Source organism: Lissotriton vulgaris, chromosome 8, assembly GCF_964263255.1.
Source record: "Lissotriton vulgaris chromosome 8, aLisVul1.2, whole genome shotgun sequence".
In the NCBI taxonomy this organism is placed as follows: Eukaryota; Metazoa; Chordata; class Amphibia; order Caudata; family Salamandridae; genus Lissotriton; species Lissotriton vulgaris.
Window position 1 is genome coordinate 622,035,645 of NC_141696.1, and position 27,997 is coordinate 622,063,641.

At 43.2% G+C, this 27,997-nt stretch overlaps 1 protein-coding gene across 18 annotated transcripts in view; it reads left to right on the forward strand.

Moving 5' to 3' along the window:
* ABI3BP (ABI family member 3 binding protein) overlaps window positions 1–27,997 on the forward strand; it is a 1,784,442-nt gene that overhangs the window by 1,503,838 nt on the left and 252,607 nt on the right. For all 18 annotated transcript variants that reach the window (XM_086934483.1, XM_086934484.1, XM_086934487.1 and 15 more), the window contains 3 exons: window positions 7,171–7,245; window positions 7,709–7,774; window positions 9,876–9,953. In XM_086934483.1, coding sequence (XP_086790609.1) covers window positions 7,171–7,245; window positions 7,709–7,774; window positions 9,876–9,953 — 219 coding nt within the window. The remainder of the gene's footprint in view (window positions 1–7,170; window positions 7,246–7,708; window positions 7,775–9,875; window positions 9,954–27,997) is intronic.

Here is a 27,997-nt window from a genome sequence, read left to right on the forward strand (position 1 = left end):
TAGGTCCTAAGACAAACATGCCAGCCTTGCGCAACCTGAGATTCAGTTACCTAACAATAATACCAGGTATGTGCTTCGGCTCTAATCCCAAAGATCTATGATATATCACTGATCCTACTTAGTGAAGATAGGCTGAGGCAGATATATATTCTAAACATGGTAAGGCTTCTCATTGTATATAGTTTACTTTTGATGCTATTCATTTTGCTGACATGCATATGTTTTCTAGCTGCAGCGTAGTTGTTTTACAGTAAAGCATGATAATTTCCTCAAATATGTTAACCCCTTCAGTGCTCACGATGGAAAGGTTCCATCATGAGCACTAGTGCTCATGATTGAACCATTCCATCATGAGGACAGGGGCATGAAATCCCTCTGCTGTAAACAGCAGACGGATTTCCATATTTTTGGGGTTCTCGGGAGGTGGGGAAGAGCTTACCCAGCCTCCCGAGGCCCTTCCCTGGTTTTCAACGTAACGACGATCTTGCGCATGGTTTAATTGCTCGTTGGGCTATCTCAGCCCCCCAAGCACCAAAACACATGGGAGAGATATCGTTGGAAAGGGGAGAATCTAGTGGATTCCTGCTTGGGGATCACCCAGGTGGGCAATCCCCAAGCAGGGATCCACCCACTAGCACCAGGAAGGGGGAGCGGCCCCTTGGGCAAGGGTCTTTGCTCCACCCATTTTGTTTTGGGCACAACAGTCTTTCGGGCCGCAGAAAGCCCACTAGACACCAGAGATTTTTTTTATTGACGTTGTGGTGGGGCTGCCCAAAAAGGGCATGGCAATGCACCCCCAAAGAAATTTTAGTCTTTCTGCCTCCCTGGGGGGCAGTAGCCCCCAATCTGCCCTCATGGGGGGTGGGGGGAGAAAGCCCACAAGAAACAAGGAATATTTTTTTATTGTCATTTGGGTTGGCCATAAAGGGCATGGCAATGCCCCCCCCCCCCCCCCCAGAGAACCGTCAGTCTTTCTGTCCCCCAGGGGCATATAGGGGAAATAGCCCCCAATCTGCAGAGAAAGCCCACTAGAAGCCATGGATTCTTTTTATGGATGTTGAGGTGGGGGCTGCTCAAAATGGGCAGGCCAATGCCCACACCCCGCCTAAAAATGCAACAGTCTTTCTGCTCCCCCAGGGGCAGATGGGGGAAAAATACCCTGATATGCCCCCAGGAGTGGGGCAGAAAGCCCACTAGGTACCAGGGATTTTTGTTTTATAATATAGGGGTGTTGGCTGCCCAGAATGGGCATGGTAATGCCCCCACCCCAAACACAATTACCACAGCCTTTCTGCTCCTCCCCAGAGGCGTATTGGGGCAATAGCCCCTTATATGCCCCCCGGGGGGGGAAGAAAGTCCACTAGGCCTCAGGATTTATTTATTTTTAAATTCAGGGGTGAGGTAAACCCAGAATGGGCATGCCAATGCTCACATCTCCCCCCTAAAAGGCCACAGTCTTTCTGCCCCCAGGGGGAGGATGGGGCAGTGGCTCCTGATCTGCCCCAGGAGGGCAGAAAGCCCACTAGGCTCCAGCGATTACGCTGGCTTTTTTATCCGTGGGGGTGGGAGCTGCCCAGGATGGGTATACCAATACACCCCCCCAAAATAGTCACAGCCTTTCTGCCCCCCCCCCCCCTTGGGTGCATATCTGGGCAACCCCCACCCCCAGATTTCCCCCAAGGGCGGCAAAAAAGCCCATTAGGCACAGACCTGTTTTTAGCAATGTGGCTACCTGTGGGTTTTGATCCCTAGCACAGCCGGCACGTAAGGAAACCTAGCAAACCTGTATATTTTAGACACCAAGGGGAATCCAGGATGAGGTGACTTGTGTGCCTCTCTCCAGGTTCTGTTACCACAAATCCCTTGCAAACTTCATTCTTAGTTTTAAAAAAAAAACGTTTTCTGGGATCTGCATGGATCTACAAAATTCCACCCACCCCACATTCCCCAAAACCTTCTGAGAAAAATGGTACTTCACCAGTGTGGGTAGGCCTAGTGCTCAATACAGGAAATGGCGCAAAACACAATGTGGACACAACACATGTTTACAGTGAAAACTGACCCTTTTTTCCAAAGCGTCTAGCTGTAGATTTTGAACCCTAGCTCTGCCGACACCTAGGGAAACCTAGCAAACCTATACATTTTTGAAAACTAGACACCCAGGGTAATTCAGACTGGAGTGACTTGTCTGGCTCTCTCCAGGTTCTGTTACTCCGAATCCCTTGCAAACCTACAAATATGTCCAAAAAAACACATTTTCCTCACATTTCCGTGGTGGAAAGTTCTGGAATCTGCGTGGATCCACAAAATGTCAATTTCGGAAATGTGCAAATTTCTCCTGATCCTGTTTCTAAACTCTATATTTCGTTTCAATTTCATAAATGCATAGGTGTCTTTCATATCGCTTTTTCTCAGTTACTGGCTTTGTTGGGTTCTTGGTGAACCTACAAGTGCTATATATCCCCACAACCAGAAAGGCCCAGCAGATGTAATAATATATTGCTTTCAAACAGCTGTCATAATTATAAGAAGTTACAGATGAAAACGTTGACACAAATGGCTGTTTTTTGCAACTATTTTTCAGTTTTTCCAATATTCAACTGTTAGTTTCTATAAAGAAGGATCTACACAAATGACCCCTTGCTGAATTCAGAATGTTGTCTACTTTTCTAAAAATGTATAGCTTTCCAGGATCCATTATTGCTTTCATACCTATTTCTACCATTAACTGGAAGGAGGTTGAAAGCACAAAAAAAAATTCAAAAATAGGCTATGTCTCAGAAAAATGCTAAAACTGTGTACAATTTTGTGTTTTTCTGACAAAAGTCTGCTTATCCCTGAAAGCTGGGAATATGGTGATTTCAGCACCACAACCCCTTTGTTTTTTTTGTAAACAAACTTTATTGCCTTTTACATATTATTCAGCCATTCCCTGCTACAATTAAAAACAAAACATTCTCATATTCGGTGTATCTCATTATATACATTATATCTTGCTATCTTTATGAGTCCAAGTTCCATGTGTTTCAGCTTTGCCCGGTGTAGAGTTGTCGATGTGGGCTATAGGTACCCCCTCCTTCTCCCCAACAAAATAACTAACCCCTCCCACCCCGTACTGCTGTCTCCCAATTGCTTCCCTTGAGCTCAGAGAGGTACCTCCCATGCGCCATGCGGTGTATGGTGGCGTTTCGCTAGTGCCTCATTTCCAGCTTCCTCCCTCTCCTGTGCAAAGATGTCATATGTCCACATCTCCCGGGATCTGCAATGGTATCCCAACCAGGCTTGGCCCCTGAGGGGGCTCCTGCTGTGGTGGTCTCTCAGGGGTGGAGGCCTTAGACGCCCGATCAACTCTCTTCAGGTCTTCCAGCAGCACCTCCCACACCATAGCTCTTTCCAGTTTGCCTATCCCTCTTTTTGCATTCCTAAGTAGGACCCTGCTCTCGCATCCAGTTCATTTCAACAGCTCTTGCTTCCATCTATGTACGCTAGGGCCGGAGGGATTCTTCCAGCAGCTAGTGATTTCTCGTTTTGCAAGAATAAATGCCAGATCTTGTAACCTGTTGGTGGTCCTAGTTTTGGCAGTGTGTGGGGACAGGCTAAGCAGGACATGTGTGGTGTGCATGGGATGGCCCTCCATGTTATTCTAGCTGTTTCTCGAGTTATTTCCTGCCAGTAAGACGTTAAGGCTGTACAGCTCCATATCATGTGTACAAAGGTCGCCCCCTGTGTATTGCATCTCGGGCCCCTGGTATCTTCCCTATCAAAGTATCGATTGATACGTTCTGGGGTCATTTATGCACGGTGGAGTATGTAAAAGCCAATCAGGCTGAAGCTGGTGTGTCGGGATACTTTGGTTGTCCGTTCTAACATGTTCTCCCATTCCTTGTCTTCCTGTGGTCTGTCAATGTCTTCCCCCCATTGGTTTCTCAGCTGGTCAAGCGACTGCATGGAGTCCCACCCTATAGCCCTGTAGAGGCAAGCGACAGCCTTTATAGGTCCCTCAGCCAGACTTATGTATTCACAGGTGACGTGTTGTGGCGGTTCTGTCATGCCTGCTCACCAGTGACGTCTAATTGCCCAGTAACTTCCCATAGAGTAGGAAATGCCCTTGTGGAATGCCCCAGTCGGCACTAAATTCCTCAAAGGAGAGTAGTTCCCCGTCCCGGAATAGGTCTCCCACCCTCGTGGCTCCAGCCTGTACCCAATCATCTATCCCCCGCCATTGTCCCCCATGGGGAACAGCCCCCAGCAGCGTCAATGCCATTTCTGGCGAGTATGAGCGCTTTGTTCTAGTTTTCTGCCTACACCGACACCAGCACCGTCGTATCCCTATGCTCATTATGGCGGATCTGCTGAGGCTTGGTAGTTCCCAAGAGGGTGCGGAACACATTCAGATTGTCCAGGGCAAAGGGTGGAACCCCCCTCTCTGAGTCAATGCTCCCCACCACCCACTGCATGAATATCTGCAGCTGCCCTGCCAGATAGTAAGTCTCCATATCAGGCACGGCGAGTCCTCCTTCGGACTGACGTCTTTTTAGTGTACCAAGGGCCACTCTCCTTCGGCCCACCCCCCATTTGAATGCTGACAGGCAGGAAGCTCCCGAAACCAGGCCGCTGATGTCCACACCGGAAGCGCGGTGAAGAAGTACAGCAACCTGGGTAGAGCCACCATTTTAAGTAGGGAGATGCGGCCCATCAATGAGAGGGGAAGCTTTCCCCAGAATGCCATGTTGTCCTTAAGCAAGCGTAATGCCCTCCCTATATTCCATTCCCTCACATCTTTTATGGCATGGAAGATACGCACTCCCAGATAGCAGAAGCATCAGGGCTCCTATTGCAGGTCCCCAAGGTTCTCAGGCGGCAGGATATCTGATACCAGATGGAATAATCTGGACTTCTGCCAGTTTACCCGAAGGCCCGACAGATCTCCGAACTTGTCCATCATAGTCTTCGCCCCTGGCAGGTCCTCTCCCGCATGGTGTAAAAATAGCAACAGGTCATCCGCGTATAACGCTATGTGGTGCCTCTGTTCCCCCAGCTGGAGCTCGCAGAAAGCCCTGTGAGACCTCTCTACGCACGCTAGTAGTTCCACAGCCAGGGCAAACAGTACTAGGGAGAGAGGACATCCCTGATGCGTAGCCCTCTCCATTCGGTGCTGTTCCAATATTGTGCACCTCGTGCAGACCCTTGCCACCGGATCTGCATATAGCAACCACACCCAACCCAGGAACCCCGGTCCAAGACCCATTTTGGTTAAGACGGCATAGAGGAACCCCCACTCGATGCTATCAAATGCCTTCTCCATGTCGATGTCAAATACCACCCTGCTCGGTCATCCATCGCCCTCACCTCGATAATGGACAACAGGCAGCGTATATTCACAGTCGTGATCTTGCGGGGAATAAAACTTGCCTGGTCTCTGTGTACCAGGGACGACATATATGGGAGCAACCCTGTTGCCAGTAGCTTACTCTATATTTTAATGTCGAGATTCAGCATCAACAGGGGTCTATATGCCGTGCACTCTAGGGGGGACCTGTCGGGCTTCAGTAGCCTGGATTATCTCCACCTCTCTGGTGGTGCCCAGATCCCCTTTGTTGATAACATTTGCAGGGAAAAAAACTGACGCTTTCATCTGTAGCCCTTTTTTCCCATTTTCTCCTTAAAAAATAATTTTGCTGTATTTTGGCTAATTTCTGGGTCCCCCTCCAGGGGAATCCACAAACCCTGGGTACCTTTAGAATCCCCATTATGTTGAAAGAAAAGGACGCAAACTTGGTGTGGATACCTTATGTGGTCAAAAGGTTACAGGGGTCTAAGTGCAAACTACGCCAAATAGCCCCAAAAAGGCTTAGCACGGGGGGCATGGGGAGGGTCTAGCTGCAAAGGGGTTAAAATGTTCTTGTGTATTTGTTTTGTTTATTATTGACATGCATGAGTACGAAAACAAAAGGTGATTATCTTTTTCCATGATTCCCTGAGGGGATTAGATTGTTGTGTTCTGGGATGCTAACTTACCTGTCACTCTGAGGTTAGTAGGGCAGGTAGAGCACTATGAGCTATGTTCGATTGAGGTTCATAGGTACTGATGTGTTATGGTGACTCTGTCCCTCCATATTGATGTTCTGTGATCTCAGGCATAGTTTTGTTTACACAGAAACCCTGCAACGGCAGTTCGGTTAGGCCAGTATGACCGGTCAGGAGACTTCTCTGCTCATAGACAAACACTGTATCTACAAATGTCGGTTCTTTGTGAAATGTGTACTTGATTAGATCCGTTTACAGGTGCTTCTTATGGTGTATGTAAATTGTTGGTGGTCACTGGGTGAAAATTAGTGTTCCAGAGCCAGGGTCTTGTACTAAAAGGGATCTGCCTTCTTTTCTGATTCAATATCTGTTTACAGATGGTCTGTATAATGGCCTTTTGGGGTTTCCCCAAAAAATAGAGCACAAGTAGCTGCATGTTTCCTGGATCTCTGTTCCACTATGCCTTATGTATAGCTGAGGGTACTTTAAATTTAAGTTAGGATCCCTTTGGGAGCCATCAGAGAGTTTTCAGGATACAGTTTATATGTTCATGTGGTTTCAGGTTTAAGACCGCCCTGACATCCTCACTCAGCACCATCTACTAGTTACAGTGCATAGATGAATGTTTTGCAGAGACAATAATCTAGTCATTCAAGGACCAATGACTGTTTTACCTCCTCTACTTGGTTAGATTAAAAGAGTGGCAGATTCTTGTAGAGTTTTGTTCTAATAAATTGGTCACATTTCATACTGTGTTATTTCGTAACAATTGGTCGAAGCCAAGATTTACACTGAGGTTCCCCTCTTTCTTTCTTGTTCCCCAGAAATGGGTTTGATACATTAAGTTCCATTAGTTTAACAAAGTCGTAAATTCGTGTAGAGTTTTGTTCTAATAAATTGGTCACACTATATATTGTTTATTTTTGGAAGAATTGATCCAAGCCAAAATTTAAACCGAGGTTCACCTCTTTCTTTGTTGTGTCCCCAGAAATGGGGTTAGGTACAAGACGCTCTGATTGCATATATGTTCACTTCTTTTCTCGACTGATGTCATGGAGTAAATTTTTATGACAATATTTCTAACTTTCATTTCCTAGTTAGTCTTTTTTATCTTGAGTTCTCATTAACAATTTGTCTTCACAGCTTCTGAAGAACTCTATATAGAATCCATTGAGCCTAAATTATCAGTACCACATCAGAAACTGGAAACAACACATGGTAATAATGATGATCTTGCTGGATGTCCATGGAAACTGTTTCTGCCTGTGTCATTTGCCATTCTCTTTTGCAATAATGCCTTCCACCAGCTTTTTGACCTGCTACGTAGGCAGTGCATTACACTTTTCATCTTCTCTTGTATCACCTCATGCTTCTGTTGTCGAGATTAATGTTAAGCACACCCTTTCCGGACTTTTCCATCGCTTTTGAGGGCAATCATTGTGTTTTATCTCCTTAATAAATGGCATGTGTCCCATTGCTGAGAAGTACACTATAATTCTTGATAAAAATCAATCAATTTCCACTTTATGTTTAGATGCCTTGATGTCTCTTTTGTGATGGCGCCTAGCGTTCCCATGCTTTATCAAATCATCATTGCTTTCTTGCTGGCAGCTCCTTGGTGATTCTATGCTCCAACACCATAATGAACCTCACCAACTAAACTCCAGATTCTTTTTTGCAGCCCCCAAAAAAGTCCACTCCAGTTCTTCTAGGCCCAAAACATCTGTTAGACCAAGGACCAGGCCTGGTAATTACAGTAATTTGCATTAATTCCGTGGATTTATTTATATTTAGCTTGTTACCGTATTATGTCTGCTTGCTGTGTGTTTATGGGCTGCAGCACATATGTACATTTGTACAATTTTTTGTTTTGAAAATGAATTTATTTTAGGAGCAGATCCAGAACATGCTTGCGTTTAAAATATCTAATTATCTTTTTTTCAGTACATCCTATGACTTTCTAATATTGTGCCAGATCATATTTGCATGGGTATACTAAGCCTCAACTTGCAGTTTCTTAAAACGTGGCACGTGATGCAGCCGCTTTGCTTTCTCCTGTCACACTTTTGAAAGTTTATAACCATTTGTTTCAAATAATTTCGCTTTATGAAGCATGTGCAACATTCTAAACTGACATTTTGATATTGATTTTTAACTGTTTACTTAAACATGAAAATGTAAATCACAATGAATGTCTGCATTATGCCTATATAGCTATCTGTAAAGAATATATGAACCTGAGTGACTGTAATGATACATTTATTTCACTTCTTAATTGGGGGTCATGACAAAGTACTGCTTGTTTCTGACTCAAATTGACACAGAGGGGCACACAAATGTGATAGAATGCAGTGTCTTACAATGTATAGAGAAAAATATTTCTATCACAAAATTCAGATTTTAAATAGACCCTGAACTGATCCTAGACTTCAGACCCGGCTCTTGGAGCTCCCTTTGCCTTAGTCCTCAAGCTGCACTTCACTCCCAGGGCCAGATTCACCAATTTCGCTCACAGCAGCCACAAATGCTGCGCTGCATGAGAAGGAGAGAGCAAGATAGTGCCAAATGTCCTGGAAAATTGCACTCTCCTCCCCTCTCCCTAACGCTAGTGCTGAAATCAGTTGCTGTGCTCCACGTAGACACCTTTACGCTGTATGAAAGGGTGCCTCCGTGAGTCAAGCATAGGTTTTGAACTGGAAGGGTTGCCTTCCAGTACAAAATACTATGCTTAGACAATTTTTTTTTTTTTAAATTCACTTTGTCTGTGTGCTGGACAGTGCAGCACACATGTAAAGTCGGAAAATAAAGGAGAAAAAAAGCATTTCTCCTTCCTAGCGCCTGCTTGAAGGATGCGCTATTTTATGATGCTAAACCCGGTCTACTTTATTCAGTAAATTGGGTTTAGCATCAGGAAACTTGGGTGCTTGCATGGTAACGCCCATGCACCACCCATAAAATGCCCCTTGGCGCTAAGTAATGTAAAGCAGCGCTTTTACATTATTTCCAGCGCTAAGTAAGTTTAGCGCTGTAAAGTAAATTGGACAAAAAGATTTAGTGCTGATTCGCATCACTTTTTTGATGTAAAACTGCGTAAAATCTTATTAAATCTGCCACTCAAAGTCCGAAGACGCAGAAGGGTGTTTGGAGTTGTTTGTTGCTATGGGAATAAGGGATGCAGCCCAGCAGTGTGCCCACACTGCTCCTTTTGGAGCAAGATCAGACCAGTGCTTAATTAAAAACACATCTACATGTATAATACCTGTCTCAAGTACTGCGAAACACTGGGATTGAATATTAACCTCACCCCTCTATCTTTGTGCACCCCTATCTTCGTACACCCTACACTTTTGGTCTCTTTAACTCACTAGTGCAGACTCTTTTTGATCCCGACCTCCTTACAGTGTCACTCTATTGCTCTCTTGCTCTTTCTTTCTTTCTGTGACTTCTCCCGCTGTGTCCCTTCTTGCTCCGGATCAAACGGTGGTGATGAAAAAGAGGTCATGGTACACTTGCAACTATCGACTCAAATTAAACTCTGGTCAAAGGGATCAATACGCGGTTGTCTCTGTTTAATGAAGGTACAGAAAAGTGAAAAGAGGGATATAATGCAGCATACAGTGATGTATAAATATTTCAGACCCGACTTTTAACTTGAACTGTAATCTCTGGTGCTGCTGTGAGTGAATTATATCACCCTTCCGTGACTGGCTGTTAGTTATATTAAAAACGTGTCCCTTGGAAATTCATGAAAAGGTGCAAGTTTTTAATTTCCAAATGGTAATCCTCTAACTTTTCCTCACCAAATTTTTTTACACGTTGACTGACATTTTTCACTCTTCTCTCTACAGTGCCCAACAGGACAACACAGGCAACTGCGCGACCAAAATCTTCAAATGACCTCAACTGGATAAGCGAGACATCCATAGGTGATGATACCTCATCTTTTTGCACACAATATTTCAAAATCTGTGGAATAGTAACTTTAAAGTAAAATGCATAAAATGTGAAAAATGTCAATGTTCATAACCATGTCCTATTCCTGTTCTATCTTCTTATTTTTGTCTGAATTGTTAGAACTTTTGTAAATTGATATGAGTCAATTTCTTAATCCAGAAAGACGTATTGGTAGTTTTCAACATTTGCAAGGGCATTAACACACTCCTGTAATTTTATGGATAGCAAAAAAGAAGCGTATTGCTAACATTGCAGAAGGAACTTATTGACTGACTGAGGTTCTGAAATGGTGATAAATTCCTCAGGAAGCTTTGAGTGATAGATTTATTGTTGAACCAGACACGAAGAAGGCAAACGTGAATAACCAAGCTTGCTTAGGGTGTTCAGTTGGCTCTAAGGAGCGTGGACTAATATTATAATATTAACACTTATAGTAATGCATTATGTCCATATTAAGAGATTAGATTTAGGGTGGCATTTGACAATGTAGATAAGCTTTGCTATGGTAAGGTTGAAATCTTCTATGATCTTGTTGACACTGTTTTTATGTATTGTGCAAATATTTCAATATGAGTTTATTTTTTAACTCAGATTAATGTACTCCATGTTTTGCAGTAGCCCAAAGTGTTTTCAATGTTTTCTTCAATTACCTAACTCCAACTTTTACTTCAGTCATCCCAGATGTACCTCATTTAAACAGTGCTCCAATCCCTTGTGTGAGGTATGCAGGATATGCACTTGTAGTAGCTAGAATAAAAAAACTATTTTCTAGATGTGCATTTGCAGTTGAAGGATATGGCTCACATCCAGTACTAGTGACTGGGTTGATTGTAACCCGGTGAGGGCTGAAAGGACCCCATAAATGAACAGCTCTTTCCTTATAGGGAAGCACAATCAAATCACTCGTTAATTGTGAACTTGTAGACTGTTAAAACCTGTTTTAAGCCATCAGAGCCACAAAAAGAAAAACAAAACAATGATTTTCAAAGAAATGAGGAACAGGTGTGATGAAACCAAGGAACGAGTAGGTCCTTGTTTGGCTGGAAAGAGGTTGTGACACTGAGTAGATTGGTTAGGCCTGAAACTACTTTTTGCTGCTAGTGCCTGTGATTGTTTCTATTAGAATGCTTAGGTTTTTATTCCATATTGCTGACTGATTTGAACATAGGCTTTATAAAAAAATACATTCATAGATTTTTCGAATGGAACGTGAGTCCCCAATTCTAATAGTTGGTTTATTTCTTCAATAATTGTATTGGGGGCAAACTGTGACCTTTTGGTCAGTACAAAGTGCAATGTAATCCCATCGCAGCAGTTTTTGTGAGTGAGGATTTAGGCAGTTAGAGTTCTACTCGATGCAAATGTGATCCCAGTATGCTCAAATATCCTGGCTCGTAATCTCAAGCAACCCCGAATAGGTACTTTTTTAGATTGGATATATAGGATCAAATAAAACCATTTGTCACTACTATTTGGTGAAAAAATACACCTAAAGAAAATCCACAAAGCCTAAAACCAATCAATACATTAACATTGCTTTATTTAGCCCCTACCAGCTGGACAGTCAAAACATTGAAATAGGGGTCCATATACATTCACAAACCAGTGATGTACTAATAGGTTGCATTGGCAATTTTGCATTCACAAGGGGCTGCAAAACGACCTCCCTAATGAATATTAATTAGACAGTTCACAATTTACAAACTCCTGTGATCTGCTAACACTGAAGGGATGGCTGCCAGCAAGTCCCAATAGAACTTAGTAAATGGATTCAAATTCCAAAACAGATAGCGTCATGTTTTTTAAATAGCTAGTGCCCATTAAAGTCATAGATTCTGCTTACATATTGTGGAGCAGGCTCAGGCCCCGAGGGTACTGATATGATTCACAAAGGGCCCTCTTGCTTGAGTAGGCACTGTACGATTTACAATATTTCCTATGGCGCAGGCTGTAGGTTATTAAGTGGTTCCATTTTGTTGTCTTTTGTTTAGCTCTTTAGTCAGATATAATTTCCTAATATTTTAAAATAATAAAATTAGAGATTTCCTCACAGGTGTGCAGTACCCCCATTCCACTCAGGGTTCCCTTGACTATTTACCCACTCAGTCACTTCACACTGCCTTACGGTTTATATTCTGAACACAGGAACACTTTTCAACACAAGCAAAGCATCTTCCAGTGTTACCCACTGGAGTGTAATATACAGAGGGGCACATATCTGTTTGCAGATAGACCCGCTGTTTAGATTTACGACTGTTGTGCAGAAAGTGCGTACAGTTCGTCCAAAGGAGATGTTCATAAGAGATATTTAATTTATTTCTCTTGCACTTTGCATTCCATTTTCAGTTGTGCTTTCTCTTGCATTTCCATGCATAAAAGTGACAGGCTTAAACATCCTTTTAGTCTTTATTGATAAGTACTGAAGACTACATTAGCATACTGTGTAATCTGTCTAGACCTATAACCACGCTCCAGGGTAATTGCATTGTTTTTCATTAGAAGTCTGCAATGCAAGTGGTCCAACAGGGTACTTTGATGATACCATAAGATGCACTGCTGCACCGATGAGACTCAGGAAAAGAGCAGACGAATATCAGTGATGTACCACTCAAAATAGGTGGACCAGATGGGTCCCAGAAGGGTAGATAGGTCCTCAACCACGAGGTTTTAAGGGACACGTTCTCCCTAATTCATGTACTTTGAACCTAATGTGTCCCTTCGGAAAAATGCTGCTCGTACCTCCAGAGATAGAAGAGGCAGGGGGCGTGGGGAGTTGGGGGTTCATCCAGATACCCGATTATAGCGTCTTTAATCTTCCCTCCCACTCCACTAATAATGGATACTTTAGAAGTGGATGAGGAATTTCATCTTTGATGGTACTCCCCCATACACCTTATCATAAGTGCTCCCTGGAAGATGGTTAAGCCCACCCCGACCTCTAGGAGTTGGGTTGAGCCCGATGATGAAGATGGTTAAGCCCACCCCGACCTCTAGGAGTTGGGTTGAGCCCGATGATGAAGCATGTCACCATTAGAGTGAGTGAGGGCTATATAAAGAAAAGGCTCTCTCTTCCTTCCCACTTGAGAGATTTACCATCAAACACTTAGGAACCCCCAACCCCCCCAACCCCCTGCCTATTCTATCTCTGGAGAATGAGCAGCGTTTTTCCGAAAGGACACATTACGTTCAGAAGATCAGTGATGACCAGCCTCTACTGGTCAAATAAGACACAAAAAGACAGATGACCCAGTCCTGAAATCTGCATTTGGTAGCATTCCTTGGTTCTTTATCAATCAATCAGAATTTGTATAGCGCAGCTGCTTCAACCGTGATGGTCTCGAGGCGCTGTGGGGTCCAGATACGGAATTCTGCTTCCCGTTCATATTGATTGGACATCCAGGTCATGAGGTTCATCCTGAACTGTTTGAGTGCCAGAGCTGCTCTGAGGTGTAGGGGGAGGATGTTCCAGGTCTTAGCCGCCAGTTGTGCTGCTGAGGAATATTGCTCAAGGTTATATGTCAAGCCCTGAAATACTGGAAAATTTAAATTCAAAACTACCTCTAATGCATACGTCTTTTCAAACAATATATCTTGAAGATTGTGTAAATGATGTACTTGGCCGTTTAAAAAGACAGTATTACACCTAGTACTCCCGATATGGACAGACCACCTTGCTGCAATGAGTGCAATGTATGGCTCAGTAGTAAAACACTGGCACTGGCTTTCCCTACTCCCCTACCTGTGCAGCCTGGTCTTGTACATCTAAAGTCAAGCTGCAGCATTCTTTCTATTTCTATATTATAGCGCATAATTGGAAAACCTGTTTCTGTTTCTATTTTACCTCATGCTGAGGGAATGTTTCTTATTTTACTGTATGGCCTTGAGTATTGGTTAATATACGTATCTATAAACAATGCTTAATCAAACTTTCTGTGATTTTACAAATTAAGTTTTTGCGTTAAAATGATTGCATGGAAATGTTTTCACATTTATGCATTAAAACGTTAACAATATGAGAAATTTTAAGACCAGCAAGGTGAAATATGGATTATGGAAGAAATCAATGAATGATCGACTTCTTGAAACGTGGCCTGCTTCTAATTGAACCTATTTTAAGAGCTCCGCACCAGTGCTAATCTGGGCACTGTGACTAGAGATTTTGAGCTAAATGTAAACTGTTATCATTTCAACGGCTACAACAATATAATTATATGTGGCTAGCCAAATGAAGTACACAGAACATGTTAGGACTCTTTACTTTATGCTTTGTTGCAGCTCAGACAATAACCATTTTAATCTACAAATTTTGTCTGGATCTCAAAAAAGTAAACAGTTGCTTGATCCCGCAGCATGGCTGCCAGTGCTAACACATCCTGTGAGCTCCAGAAGCAATCCAAGGGCACATTTATCAAGCTTTCACGCAGCGCAATGCAATGCAGCAAGCCACCTGGCTGTGCTACTTGGAAGGAAAAGGACAGGAATGCGCAACATTTAACATTATATGACGCATATATGTCTCATTTTTGTCCTTTCCTTGTGCTTAGTGCCAAAGCAGGTAGCCTTGCGTGGTGGTACGGTGTCAAGTGCCTGTTTACTCAGCATCAGCACAGCTGCTGATATGGGACTGATATCACTGAACTATAACATGAATGCTCATTAAAAAATAGTAAGTCAGTTCCCTTCATTGTTTCATAGGTTAGAAAAACTCAAGATTATGAAAGGGCAATTACACATTATTGAGGACATTCGTCCTATTGCTCAATGGCACAGACAAATTGCATTTAATTTACAGGAAGCTGTTGAAAAAGAACTTGAATCATTACTCAAACATTATTTCATTGAGCTGATTAAGTCAGGTTCCACCAACAAACGTATTAGGAACCCTGGGTCGACAGACCTTATATTACCTGCTGAGAAGTGTAAAGGGGAGTATCATTCATATCAACAAGTTATCAAACCCAGTGACTATAACTCTGAAAGATCACAGACTCCAGATCCAATTTAGGGGATGTATTAGAAAGTCAAAAACAACTGAATATACATACACCTCAAGACGAGGTGGTAAAAATACATAGGAACTAATACAAAACCAAATCTACAGATTATTCTGTTCCAGTGTATCATGAAAAGAATAAACAACTCTAGAAATAGTGAGGGCTGCTCCAACATTTATGTTGGACTTCCTCTATGGCTAGGAAGTGATGTATTAGACTATCCTTACTCTAGCTCTAAGGTGACATCCCTACTTAGCATTTCCCAGGCAAAGTCAGTTAAAGGTGTCAGCTTGTGACGACTTCCTAAGAAGTACATTCACAGAGTAAACCAAGTAGCCAATTTACAGCGCTCGTTCTAAGATGCTCCCTTCCAAATTGATCTTCTGACCCCCTTCTCCTAACTCATCCTGTCTCCTTCTGCCTCTCCTCCCTCGGGGCTCTTTCCCTAATACAAAATGCAAAGATGTAAACACGTCCACAGATCACCTCATGCTAACGGACACCTCTCCTAGGTAGTTTTCCATTGTCTTCTCCAGATGTAGTCCGATGACCTTGGTTCCCAGGCCTCCTCAACGAGAAAGAGCACCCGCTCCCAATTATCGACCTTCTGTTTACAATGTTTTGCTCTCCCCCATGCCTAACTCCTAAAACAAAAGGCGTTAGTTCTAACTAACAAAGGCAGCTTCTTCCACCTGCAACTGAAACGTGAGAACAGAACATCCTTGCACACACATGAAATTCGCGGACTACCTCCAACTATGAAGGCTTAGCAGGGAAATTAAATTTCCAGGCCTACACAATTCAGCCAACATAAGAATAAAAGAACAGGCTTTTCATGAGCACAACGTGAACATTTCATTTAAGCCTTTAACATCAAATAATCACTCATGTTATAACATTGAATCTGCAAGCAACTACATTTAATTCCATTTCAAGCACAACTCATTATTTCTTCAAGCAGTCTTCATCATGGTGCACGTTTAAATCTAATGCATTTCATTACACATGGCTATTTCGTTAAGCAATTGCAGTAGACATCAGAAGGTTACACATTTCAACATGAATGCCACGTTATTTCTCTTACATGGCACAACACAAATTTCTAACCCTTCACTTCACTTTATTATTACAACACATTTCAACTTATCAAAGTTAATACAACACAAGAATATATACAGATGCAGACTGTTCATGATTATGATGCACCCCTACAATTTCAGAGCACCATCGCGCTCCATCAGTTACCCCCCTCTGATGATAAGTGTTATCACCCAAATCACACTCCCTGGAGAAAGAATTGACCTAAACAGAGCTTGCAGCCACTCTTCTCTGTCTGAACCTCTCCAGGCTTTTAATATTCTCATAATTACTGTCCTACAGTCTTTCCATCCTTCTTTCTTGCTCTCTAAGTGACCACTCAACTCGGTTTGCTTTATTCCATTTGTAAGCTCTAACTAATCCCCACAAAACAATCACACATACCACCACTATGATAATAGGCTTGAAGATGTAACCAAGGATTTCTTTTCCAAGGGAAGCAAACTAACTTCCAACTTTACCAAATCCTTTTCCCACCTTGTCCCAAATTCCTTCTGTAGCCAAATCATGTATCTCATGATGAATCTCAGTGATGTTACATATATACGTCTTCAGATCTTTAATATTGTCAGGTATATAAGTGCAGCACTGTTGGACTTTCAACATTTTACAGACTCCACCCTCTTTTGCCAGTAAAACATCTAAAGCAAGATGGTTCAGTATCCCCATAGCTCTTATCAACACCATCTCTCCATCTACAAGCAACAACGAGGGAACTGTGTTTGCTGAAAATGTATCCACAGTGGTCGATAACTTCCTAATCTTGATATCATTCAGGACAACTCCTACATTTGGAATCAATGCTCCAAAAATATCTCCTACAATCTCTCTTGCACTTACACCTCACTTCTTTCTAGGATGTAATCCATCTTTCAAATGGTCCAAATCCTCCACATGATAAATTTTGGGAAACACTACTGCTATATAGCACGTACCATACCAATTCAATGGCAACCACACATAGGCATTTTTCCCACACACAAAATACACATTTGGCACCATTTGTACTGCATCTTGTAGACACTTCTTTGTTGTAGCTTTGATTGTGAAAATGTGGTCACATACACTCTCTCCCACAAAGACCTTATCATAATAGATTTGAACTTGTCTCACACACACCTTCCCTCTCTGTTGGAAATCCAAAGAAATTGGACCACTACTCCCTTTTGATTTATGAGCAAACTCTTCCTTGGTCCACTCAATCTTTCCATCTTTTTATTTTATATTTTATAAGTTTTTTATTGAAAAATATAAGTGGAACATACATTGGCAATTTGTATTTCTTGTATACAGTACATTTGTGCTTGCTTTCTTTCTTGGCTTCTCTCGGTTAAGAGAAAAAGAAAAAAGGAGAGAAAGAAGATCTTTGTTGTAGCGATTTCCTGTTAATTGTCTATGTCTATCTTCTACCTGATCTATAAATAATTTTTTCTCTACATCTGTCAATGAACATGTTAAATTGTGACGATGTGCATAAGCTGTATCTAAAGTTACTGTGGGTATGAAATACTTTACCACCCTATCTTCCTGCTTGTAATAATCATACTTATTCAAATGCTTATATGCTGGAACCTCTGAAAGCACTACATCATAATTAGAAAAATAATATTCATAGTGACCCTTGTCATAAAACATACTAAGCAACAGACTACATGTACTACCATACGTCAAGGGAGGATGGTGATAACGAATACCCTCTTCCACCGATGCAGGCAGTTGCATACACACATAACAATCTCTCACATCCATTGTATACTCATACTCAAAGCAGCTTTGCATATGCATTAAGCGTGTAATTGCCTCTAGATGATAAATCTACATGCAACATATGACTAGTCTGATCTAGCATTGCCTTTTCAGCTCCTACAATACCCTCTTTTGTGCTGGAAGTACTAGGAGTGGACATCCCTTGTACCCCCACTTCCCGAACTTCTGCTTCATGTGAACTGATTACAGATACAATAATAACTACTGCTATAACAACTATCACTCCTATAATGAGCGCACCTATTGCCCACTTAGACCTATGGTTTGAATTTCCAGACTCCATCTTTAGCTTGTCAGTTTAGTTCAGCAAGAGGATTCACAAACGTTTCTTTTCTCTTCCTCAGCTCACTGTCCAACCAGTTCAAACAAAGTTCATTGAAGTACTGGAAATCCTTTCACTGATTTATTTAAACAGTCCAAAGATTCCCTTGCCCTTCTTCTTCTTGTACAGAAAACCCTAAATGTATTCTTCTTCCACTCGGGCCTAGGCCATCTTCCTTTGGAGCAATTATTTACAGTTCACAGTTCATTCACAGTCTCTTATAAGCTCAGGACCAATTTCGATTAGCACACGCTGCAAAATCTCAACTACGAACAGCTACGATCTCTTGAGCTGGTGGTTGATACCCAAAAGTTGGAAAGGACAATTCCTGAAGAATCAGAATCCGCACTCTGCTCAATACTGGAGGTCTTGGAACAGTTATTGTCAGCACACCCTCTATTTCCAGTCCAGGAACTATCAGTCCCACATCGATTTTCAGCTCGAGCGTTCTGGTGACTACTTGTGACGACCTTAGTCTCTCTGACCCACTACTCCTGGCATCACTGATGAAGTAAGTCCACTCATGAGCAGCATATTTTTGGCAAGGCACTCTTGCTCTCCTCAACCTTCTTGGGCTTTGCTCTACTTCACTTAATTCCGACTCAGATGCCTCTGACACGGGAGCAAGGTCTCTTTTCGGAGCACGCTCAAATTTGGCATCCTGTGTCTCCCAGGCCATTTTTCCTCTGCATGTCAGCTTTTCTCCTCTGCCCGACGACTTTGCACAACAGTAACTTCAGCTAAGTCTGACTCTATACCAATCGCAACGTTAGCTTCTCCCTCAGAGTCAATACCTGGGTCTTGTGTAGCTTAACTCTCCTCAGCTTGTTCTTGACCAGCTTTGTCAGCAACCCCCACAGCTTGGCTTGTCCTCTTGAGTGGCCTTGCTGTCACAGCTGGATTTTCTTCTACGAGAAGAGCTGTTTCTTCCAGGGGATCTGAAACTCTGTGAGTATGGTAGGCATGTATCCAATTCTGCAAACCTCCACACTTCACCGCTGTATTCGTCACCAAGATTTCCTGGTAAGGAACTCTCCAATGGGCATCAAAGCAACTTTTCCTCACATGCTTGCGAAGTAGCACCCAATCACCCAGACACAGGTCATGGCAGAGGTCTCTCGAAGTCGGGGCAGTTGCGGCTTCCAGCTGGTGGGAAACAGAACGGACCACGTCAGCAAGTCCATTGCAATAGTCAAGAGTTAGATCATCTGTGATGTTTATAAAGGCTGTGGATGGCACTGCTGGTAACCTCAAAGCCCTCCCCATCAAGATCTTGTGTGGTGAAAGGCCAATCCTTCTATCAGGAGTACTACGATCACTCATCAAAACTAGTGGAAATGCATCCAGCCATTTCAAAGACGTAGACTAACACACTTTTGCCATCCTCATCTTTAGAGTCCCATTAATCTGTTCCACGATACTAGAGGCCTCTGGTCAATAGCTGCAATGCAGTCTTTGATCAACATTTAAGGCAGCACAAAGTAACTTCATGATTTCACTGTGGAAGTGTGTTCCTCTATCCAACTCCAATGAAGTTGGAAAATCAAACTGTGGAATCGGCTCCTTAAGCAACAACTTTGCTACTGTGAGGCTATCAGATCCTTCTTGTTGGGTACGCTTCCACCCACTGTGAGAAAACACAAACCACAACAAAAACAAATCTAAATACATTGCAACTAGGCATTTCGACAAAATCAAGCTGTGTCCTGTTGGAAGGTTCCAATTTGACTCAATACAACCACAGTTTTCTTTCCAGCATTCATTTGTTGGCACGAAACACACCTGTGACACACTGCATCAGCAAACGCACGGAACCGTGGATTATACCACGTCTGTCTGAATATTCGCACCATAGCCGCCCTCCCGAGGTGCACTGCTCCATGAATCTGTCTTGCCATAGGACTTAATAGATCATCTGGTAATACTGATCGACCATCATTTGAAAGCCAAATCCCTTCATCAACTTTCTCACAACCTGCTCTGGCCCACACTGCCTTTTCCTCTTCTGAAACCTCTCCCCGTAGACGCTTTAGCTCATCCCAGGTGTCTGCTGAGCTTGGTTCTTTCTGGGCTCTCTCCTGTGTAATCTCCTGTAAAAATGCATCCTTGTTCAGTGCAAAATCGCGCAACTTCATCAGCATATCTATTTCCCAGAGAGACAAAGTAATTTCCCCTCCCATGGGCTGTACACTTTACCACTATTTTAAACAACAAGGGGACCCCAATTGGTATCAGCGAGGGACCTCGGGGAGCTTAATCATATAAACACAACATTGGTCCCTGGCAGGGAGATGAATAAGTGAAAATAAATATAGACTCAATCAGTACTATATTGATGGAGACGTACCCAGCCGGGCAGAGGTCTTCAAAGTTTATATTTCAGTCAAAAATGCAAAACAAGACAAAATAACACCTTCAACAAATCACGTGCGTGGGGCACAAGCCTGTACCCAACCACGACCATACACAGACAAAAACATACATAAAGGGCTTGTAAGGCAAAATCAACAGTCTCTGTAAGGTTCCAATTTTGGACAGAGAATTACTTGTGGGTACCATTACATAGTTTTGTATTGAGAGTTCCACATGTATATGGTACACAGTAGGTCGACGACGTTTCGGACCCCCTTGCTAAATAATGGGGTCCATCATCAGGACAAAGCAATGGTTGCCTTTTTAGTTATTAGCCTCTTTAGCCTAAGGGGAGGAAAGGAGGAAAAACAGGTACATTACGTTTACTCACACGCATAATGAGGGTGACATTGTGCCGTGGTTATAGACCTAAATCGCTAGTATCCTGGTGGAAACAGCGAGTGATTTAGTTTAGGTGTTGACAGGCATGTGACTTAGTACGATCCAACTGTTGGTGACTAGGTAAGTGCTTAAGTGTGAGTGGTTCTCAAAATTAAGTGAAGAGCGACGCAGTGATACTGGGGAATTCCGGGTGAAAAGAATACCACGGTGGAGGTTAGTGCTAAGGTACATGAAAGGGCGCAGTGGATTGAATTTGGAGGAATATCAATAAGTTAGAGAAAACAGCGATAATTATACAGTATTGTGGGGGACCTTGTGGTCAAGTGAAGAAACGACGCAGTGATGTGAATCGCGGTGAAGGATACATAATTGCTTATACAAATTTGCAGGCGACAACGTGGTCAGGTAGAATTACGGCGCAGAGATGGGAATTGCGGTCAAGAATATAACAGAAATAAAGGAGGCTCACCAGAAACACCACTATGCAGGCTCATATAAGAGCGCGTCGGCGGATGGCTATATCGGGAGCAGTGGATACGTATAATCCGGGGATATGATTTTTCTAGGGGGGAATCAATTGTACAAGATTAGGGCGGGAGACAACCAATAAAATAATTTGGGCGTCAGTGGAGGGGAGTAGGCTTATACATAAATGCTTACACAAAATTGCAAGCAACAGTGTGGCCAGGTAAGATTACGGCGCAGTGATAGGAATTGCGGTCAAGAATAAAGGAGGGAAGCTCACCAGAAACAACACTATGCAGGCTCATATAAGAGCGCGCCGGCGGTTGGCTTAATTGGGAGCTTAATTGGGATCCGGGAATATGATTTTTCTAGGGGGGAATCAATTGTAAATGATTAAGGGGGGAGACAACCAATTTAAATTAATTTGGGCGTCAGTGGAGGAGGGTAGGCTTACCAGAGTTTCAAATTAGATTTATTCATGGGTCCAGGGGCGGGAGAGGATTAGTGTCTCGTTCCGCTGTACCTGTGTACAAAGTAACGTTTAATACAGGAATCTAAGAAAAATTAGTCGGAGGCACACATCGGTAGAAAACGAGTGGGGCTTACCTTAAAAACCGGGTAATACCGGGAGCGCCGCGTCGCGCTGGGTTTCTGGAACCAGGGGGGGCCTACCGGTAAAAAAGAATATCAGAGGGGACACTTAGGTAGGGTGGGGCACAAGGGTAGCGAGGGAATTGCATGGGGCCGCTTCGGCGGTTGGCTATATCGGGAGCAGTGGATACGTATAATCCGGGGATATGATTATCTAGGGGGGAATCAATTGTACAAGATTAGGGCGGGAGACAACCAATAAAATAATTTGGGCGTCAGTGGAGGGGAGTAGGCTTATGCATAAATGCTTACACAAAATTGCAAGCAACAGTGTGGCCAGGTAAGATTACGGCGCAGTGATAGGAATTGCGGTCAAGAATAAAGGAGGGAAGCTCACCAGAAACAACACTATGCAGGCTCATATGAGTGCGCGCCGGCGGTTGGCTTAATCGGGAGCTTAATCGGGATCCGGGAATATGATTTTTCTAGGGGGGAATCAATTGTAAATGATTAAGGCGGGAGAAGACCAATTTAAATTAATTTGGGCGTCAGTGGAGGAGGGTAGGCTTACCAGAGTTTCAAATTAGATTTATTCATGGGTCCAGGGGCGGGAGAGGATTAGTGTCTCGTTCCGCTGTACCTGTGTACAAAGTAACGTTTAATACAGGAATCTAAGAAAAATTAGTCGGAGGCACACATCGGTAGAAAACGAGTGGGGCTTACCTTAAAAACCGGATAATACCGGGAGCGCCGCGTCGCGCTGGGTTTCTGGAACCAGGGGGGGCCTACCGGTAAAAAAGAATATCAGAGGGGACACTTAGGTAGGGTGGGGCACAAGGGTAGCGAGGGAATTGCATGGGGCTTACCGGATCAGTCGGCAATGCTTGACTTCCTGGTTCGTGGAGTCATGGGAGCACAATACTGTAATCTCACTCCCCTCACCCAAAATGGCCGCTAGCATTGTCCTTTCTTTATGCCTATGGGCCCGTGTCAACCAATCTGCAAACCTCACTCCCCTCGCCCAAAGTTTCAACCAATGGCTGACCGCAATAAAAGTATTGTGCTCCCATGACTCCACGAACCAGGAAGTCAAGCATTGCCGACTGATCCGGTAAGCCCCATGCAATTCCCTCGCTACCCTTGTGCCCCACCCTACCTAAGTGTCCCCTCTGATATTCTTTTTTACCGGTAGGCCCCCCCTGGTTCCAGAAACCCAGCACGACGCGGCGCTCCCGGTATTATCCGGTTTTTAAGGTAAGCCCCACTCGTTTTCTACCGATGTGTGCCTCCGTCTAATTTTTCTTAGATTCCTGTATTAAACGTTACTTTGTACACAGGTACAGCGGAATGAGACACTAATCCTCTCCCGCCCCTGGACCCATGAATAAATCTAATTTGAAACTCTGGTAAGCCTACCCTCCTCCACTGACGCCCAAATTAATTTAAATTGGTTGTCTCCCGCCTTAATCATTTACAATTGATTCCCCCCTAGAAAAATCATATTCCCGGATCCCAATTAAGCTCCCGATTAAGCCAACCGCCGGCGCGCTCTTATATGAGCCTGCATAGTGTTGTTTCTGGTGAGCTTCCCTCCTTTATTCTTGACCGCAATTCCTATCACTGCGCCGTAATCTTACCTGGCCACACTGTCGCTTGCAATTTTGTGTAAGCATTTATGTATAAGCCTACTCCCCTCCACTGACGCCCAAATTATTTTATTGGTTGTCTCCCGCCCTAATCTTGTACAATTGATTCCCCCCTAGATAAATCATATCCCCGGATTATACGTATCCACTGCTCCCGATATAGCCAACCACCGACGCGCTCTTATATGAGCCTGCATAGTGGTGTTTCTGGTGAGCCTCCTTTATTTCTGTTATATTCTTGATCGCAATTCCCATCTCTGCGCCGTAATTCTACCTGACCACGTTGTCGCCTGCAATTTTGTATAAGCAATTATGTATCCTTCACCGCGATTCACATCACTGCGTCGTTTCTTCACTTGACCACAAGGTCCCCCACAATACTGTATAATTATCGCTGTTTTCTCTAACTTATTGATATTCCTCCAAATTCAATCCACTGCGCCCTTTCATGTACCTTAGCACCAACCTCCACCGTGGTATTCTTTTCACCCGGAATTCCCCAGTATCACTGCGTCGCTCTTCACTTAATTTTGAGAACCACTCACACTTAAGCACTTACCTAGTCACCAACAGTTGGATCGTACTAAGTCACATGCCTGTCAACACCTAAACTAAGTCACTCGCTGTTTCCACCAGGATACTAGCGATTTAGGTCTATAACCACAGCACAATGTCACCCTCATTATGCGTGTGAGTAAACGTAATGTACCTGTTTTTCCTCCTTTCCTCCCCTTAGGCTAAAGAGGCCAATAACTAAAAAGGCAACCATTGCTTTGTCCTGATGATGGACCCCATTATTTAGCAAGGGGGTCCGAAACGTCGTCGACCTACTGTGTACCATATACATGTGGCACTCTCAGTACAAAACTATGTAATGGTACCCACAAGTAATTCTCTGTCCAAAATTGGAACCTTACAGAGACTGTTGATTTTGCCTTACAAGCCCTTTATGTATGTTTTTGTCTGTGTATGGTCGTGGTTGGGTACAGGCTTGTGCCCCACGCACGTGATTTGTTGAAGGTGTTATTTTGTCTTGTTTTGCATTTTTGACTGAAATATAAACTTTGAAGACATCTGCCCGGCTGGGTACATCTCCATCAATATAGTACTGATTGAGTCTATATTTATTTTCACTTATTTATCTCCCTGCCAGGGACCAATGTTGTACACTTTACCACAGCAATTTCTTTTGGATGCTGCTGAGCTTCTAACAGTTGTCTCTCACATTCCCCATTTCTGATGGGAGATTCTGTTGATGTTAGAAAACCTCTCTGTGAATATAGCTTCCCGAAGTCATGAACCCCACTGACGGTTTAGACAGGGACTCAGATTTGATCAGCAGCTACACATGCATGAGTCAAAGCAATGATTTCAGCTACCTGTGCGGAGTATACTCCCAGTAAAAAAGCAGCTTCCACAACTCCAGAAATGGTGCATACATCAAATGCTGCTCTCAAGTGACCCACATTGTCTCTTAAGCATGAGCCATCTACAAAAAAGATTTCATCAGACTCAGGTAGAGGTTCATCCACAACGTTAGGTCTTGGTTTGGTGCAAAGTTCAGTCATGGTCCTCACAATCTTCATCATCAACATTCGGCAAAGGCATCAATGTAGCAGGATTCAAAACAGAACAACGTTTCAAAGTTACATTCTCTGAAGCTAGTATAACCTGCTCATATTGTGTAAGTCTATTATTTTCATATGTTGTGACTTAGTTCTCGTCATCTGGAGCTCAACTAAATGTGGAACAAAAACAGTAAGCGGATAACCCCTGACAATACTTTCACATCTCTCAATGCTGACACCGGTTGTAGCAACGGACTTAAGACATCCTGGCAAAGCTGAAGATACTGGATCTAAAGTAGCTGAAATGTAGGCAACTGGTCTATGGACTCCTCCATGACTTTGAGTTAGGACTGACAAAGCACAACCTTCTAGCTCATAACAGAATAATGAAAAGGATGTGTTATAATCTGGCATCCCTAGAGCTGGAGCATGACAAAGGTCCTCTTTCAACTCCAAGAACGCCACCAGTCATGATCTCACAGTACTGGATCGCTACCATCCTTGTGCGTCAACCTTTGTAAAGGCTTTGCCTTCGAGGAAAAGTTTGGAATCCACTGTCCGCAGTACCCAACCATTCCCAGAAACATCCTGACTTCCTTCTGAGTGGTAGGTACAGCTATTTTCATTATCACCTCAATTCAATCTGGTGACACCTTCCTTTTGCTTTTCTCGGTCCGGTGACCCAAATATTGAACTTCAGTCAAACAATATTGTAACTTGCTTGGGGACACCTTGTGTCCATTCTCTGCTAGGTGGTTCAATAAGGCAGTAGTATCAATCCTACAAGCATCCTCCGTTTCGGACGTAATCAGGAGATCATCAATATACTGTACGAGAACTGAACTCTGAAGCAGTGCAAGACTCTCAAGATTCTTCTTCAAAAGCTGATTGAATATCAATGGGCTCTCTGCATACCCTTGAGGAATATGACACCACGTTAACACACGATCTTCCAGCCGGAAAGAAAATGCAAATTGGCTTTCCTCGTGCAAGTGTATCGAAAAGAATGCCTGACACAGATCAATCACTGTAAACCACTCGGCTTCGCATGAGATCTGGAACAGTATCACTGATGCATTGCGTACCACAGGACAACATGGAACCACAATCATATTGACCTTTTGCAGGTCCTGCACAATCCTATACTTCCCACTCAGTTTGTGCAATCCCATGATTGGTGAATTACATGGGTTTCCTATTATTTCCTTCAGGATTCCCTGTTCGATCATAGACTCAATCACAGGCTTGATTCCTGTATTCGTTTCTGGTGATAGATTGTACTGAGGTGTTCTCGGAAGCTCTGCATCTGGCCTGACTTGGATTTTAACCGGTTCCACTCCCTTGATCAGTCACATCTCTTCCCCTGTGAAGTTTCATGCGTCCAAAGAGACAGAATCCCTCAGGTCGGGTGGGAGTTCCTAAACTGTTAACATAGGGAATAACTCTGCACACAAACTCTTATTTACCACTTTAAATGCGGCATCGTCATCATTAGTCTGTAGTTTTACTCCCATGGGTGTGCAGTAGATGGTTCAGTTCAATTTGCACAAAAGATCACAACCCAAAAAACAGACTGGACTTGAGTCACATACCACAAATTGGTGTTGATTGCGGAAAGTTCCTATCCTTACAGGTATTGCCTCAGTCAATGGATTAGTCATTTTCTTATTCACCACCCCTACAAATTGAATTGATTGTCCTGAAAGGGGTAGGGTGGGAACTACTGCAGATCTCACAGTAGAACAAGTAGCACCAGTATCAACCAAAAAGGTAGTTGGATGACCGTCAACATCCGCCTCTACATAAGGTCCTCTCTGGTCTACCCCCAAGACTGCTCCAAGGGTACAGTCTTCCTCCCCCTCAGACACCATTGTTGAAATGGGTCTGAATCGAATTCATCAAAAGTCTCGATAAAAGGCATCTGTTGGTAAGTTCTATTTCCCTGTGGGATTCTTGGTGGCTTGGGAACTTGTACCTGCGGACCTGTTGTCCCCCCCTTGTACAGATCTGGGTTTCGTCACGGTATTGATAACCTCAGGTGTCTGCACCACTTCCTCCCCTTGAGTCTGAGTAGCTAGATTTGCTCTACACTCACGCTTCCAATGCCCAATCTTGTGACAATTATGACAAGCAGTGGTCTTCTTAAGTGTGTGATAGAGGATGATTTATTACGGGGCAGAAGGTCAGGGGGCTGGGCGCAGCGGCTCAGAAGCCTGCGCTGGGATGATTGTGAGCATTAGCTAGGGACAAAGGAGCACCTTAATTTTTACCGGTGTGCCCTGGAACGCTTGCTCTAAAAGTAGAGAAAACAGATATGTGAGCCGTGGAAACTGAAGCTGAAAGGTTAACAGTTTTATTAAGAAGATGCAACTTCTAGAAACATTAATATAAAGGCATAAAAATCACATTAGTTCTGTGTCCAGGGCTCCACATTCTCAGGTAGCCTCGTGGACATCATTTACAGAATGACAGTTTTCAGATAGTCAGAGAGAAGGTTTAAACCTTAAGACACATTTATCATTTGAGGCAGAAATGCATTCAAAAAGCAAAGTACATTTTATCTGGGAATACTCACATCTGCCTATAAATGAGAAATCCTGAAAATACAAAATGAACACTTCAAATATAATGAGGAAAAAGCAAGGTTAAAGAATATATAGCAACGGCAACATTTCAAATGTAACATTTCATAAGACAGAATATAACATAAAGCAGCAAAATTAAAGTACATGTACTAATACAAGGGTTCTCAAGTAACCCTTGGGAAGAACTCACTATACTCTTTAAGGTCGTGAGGGGTCTATGGTAACG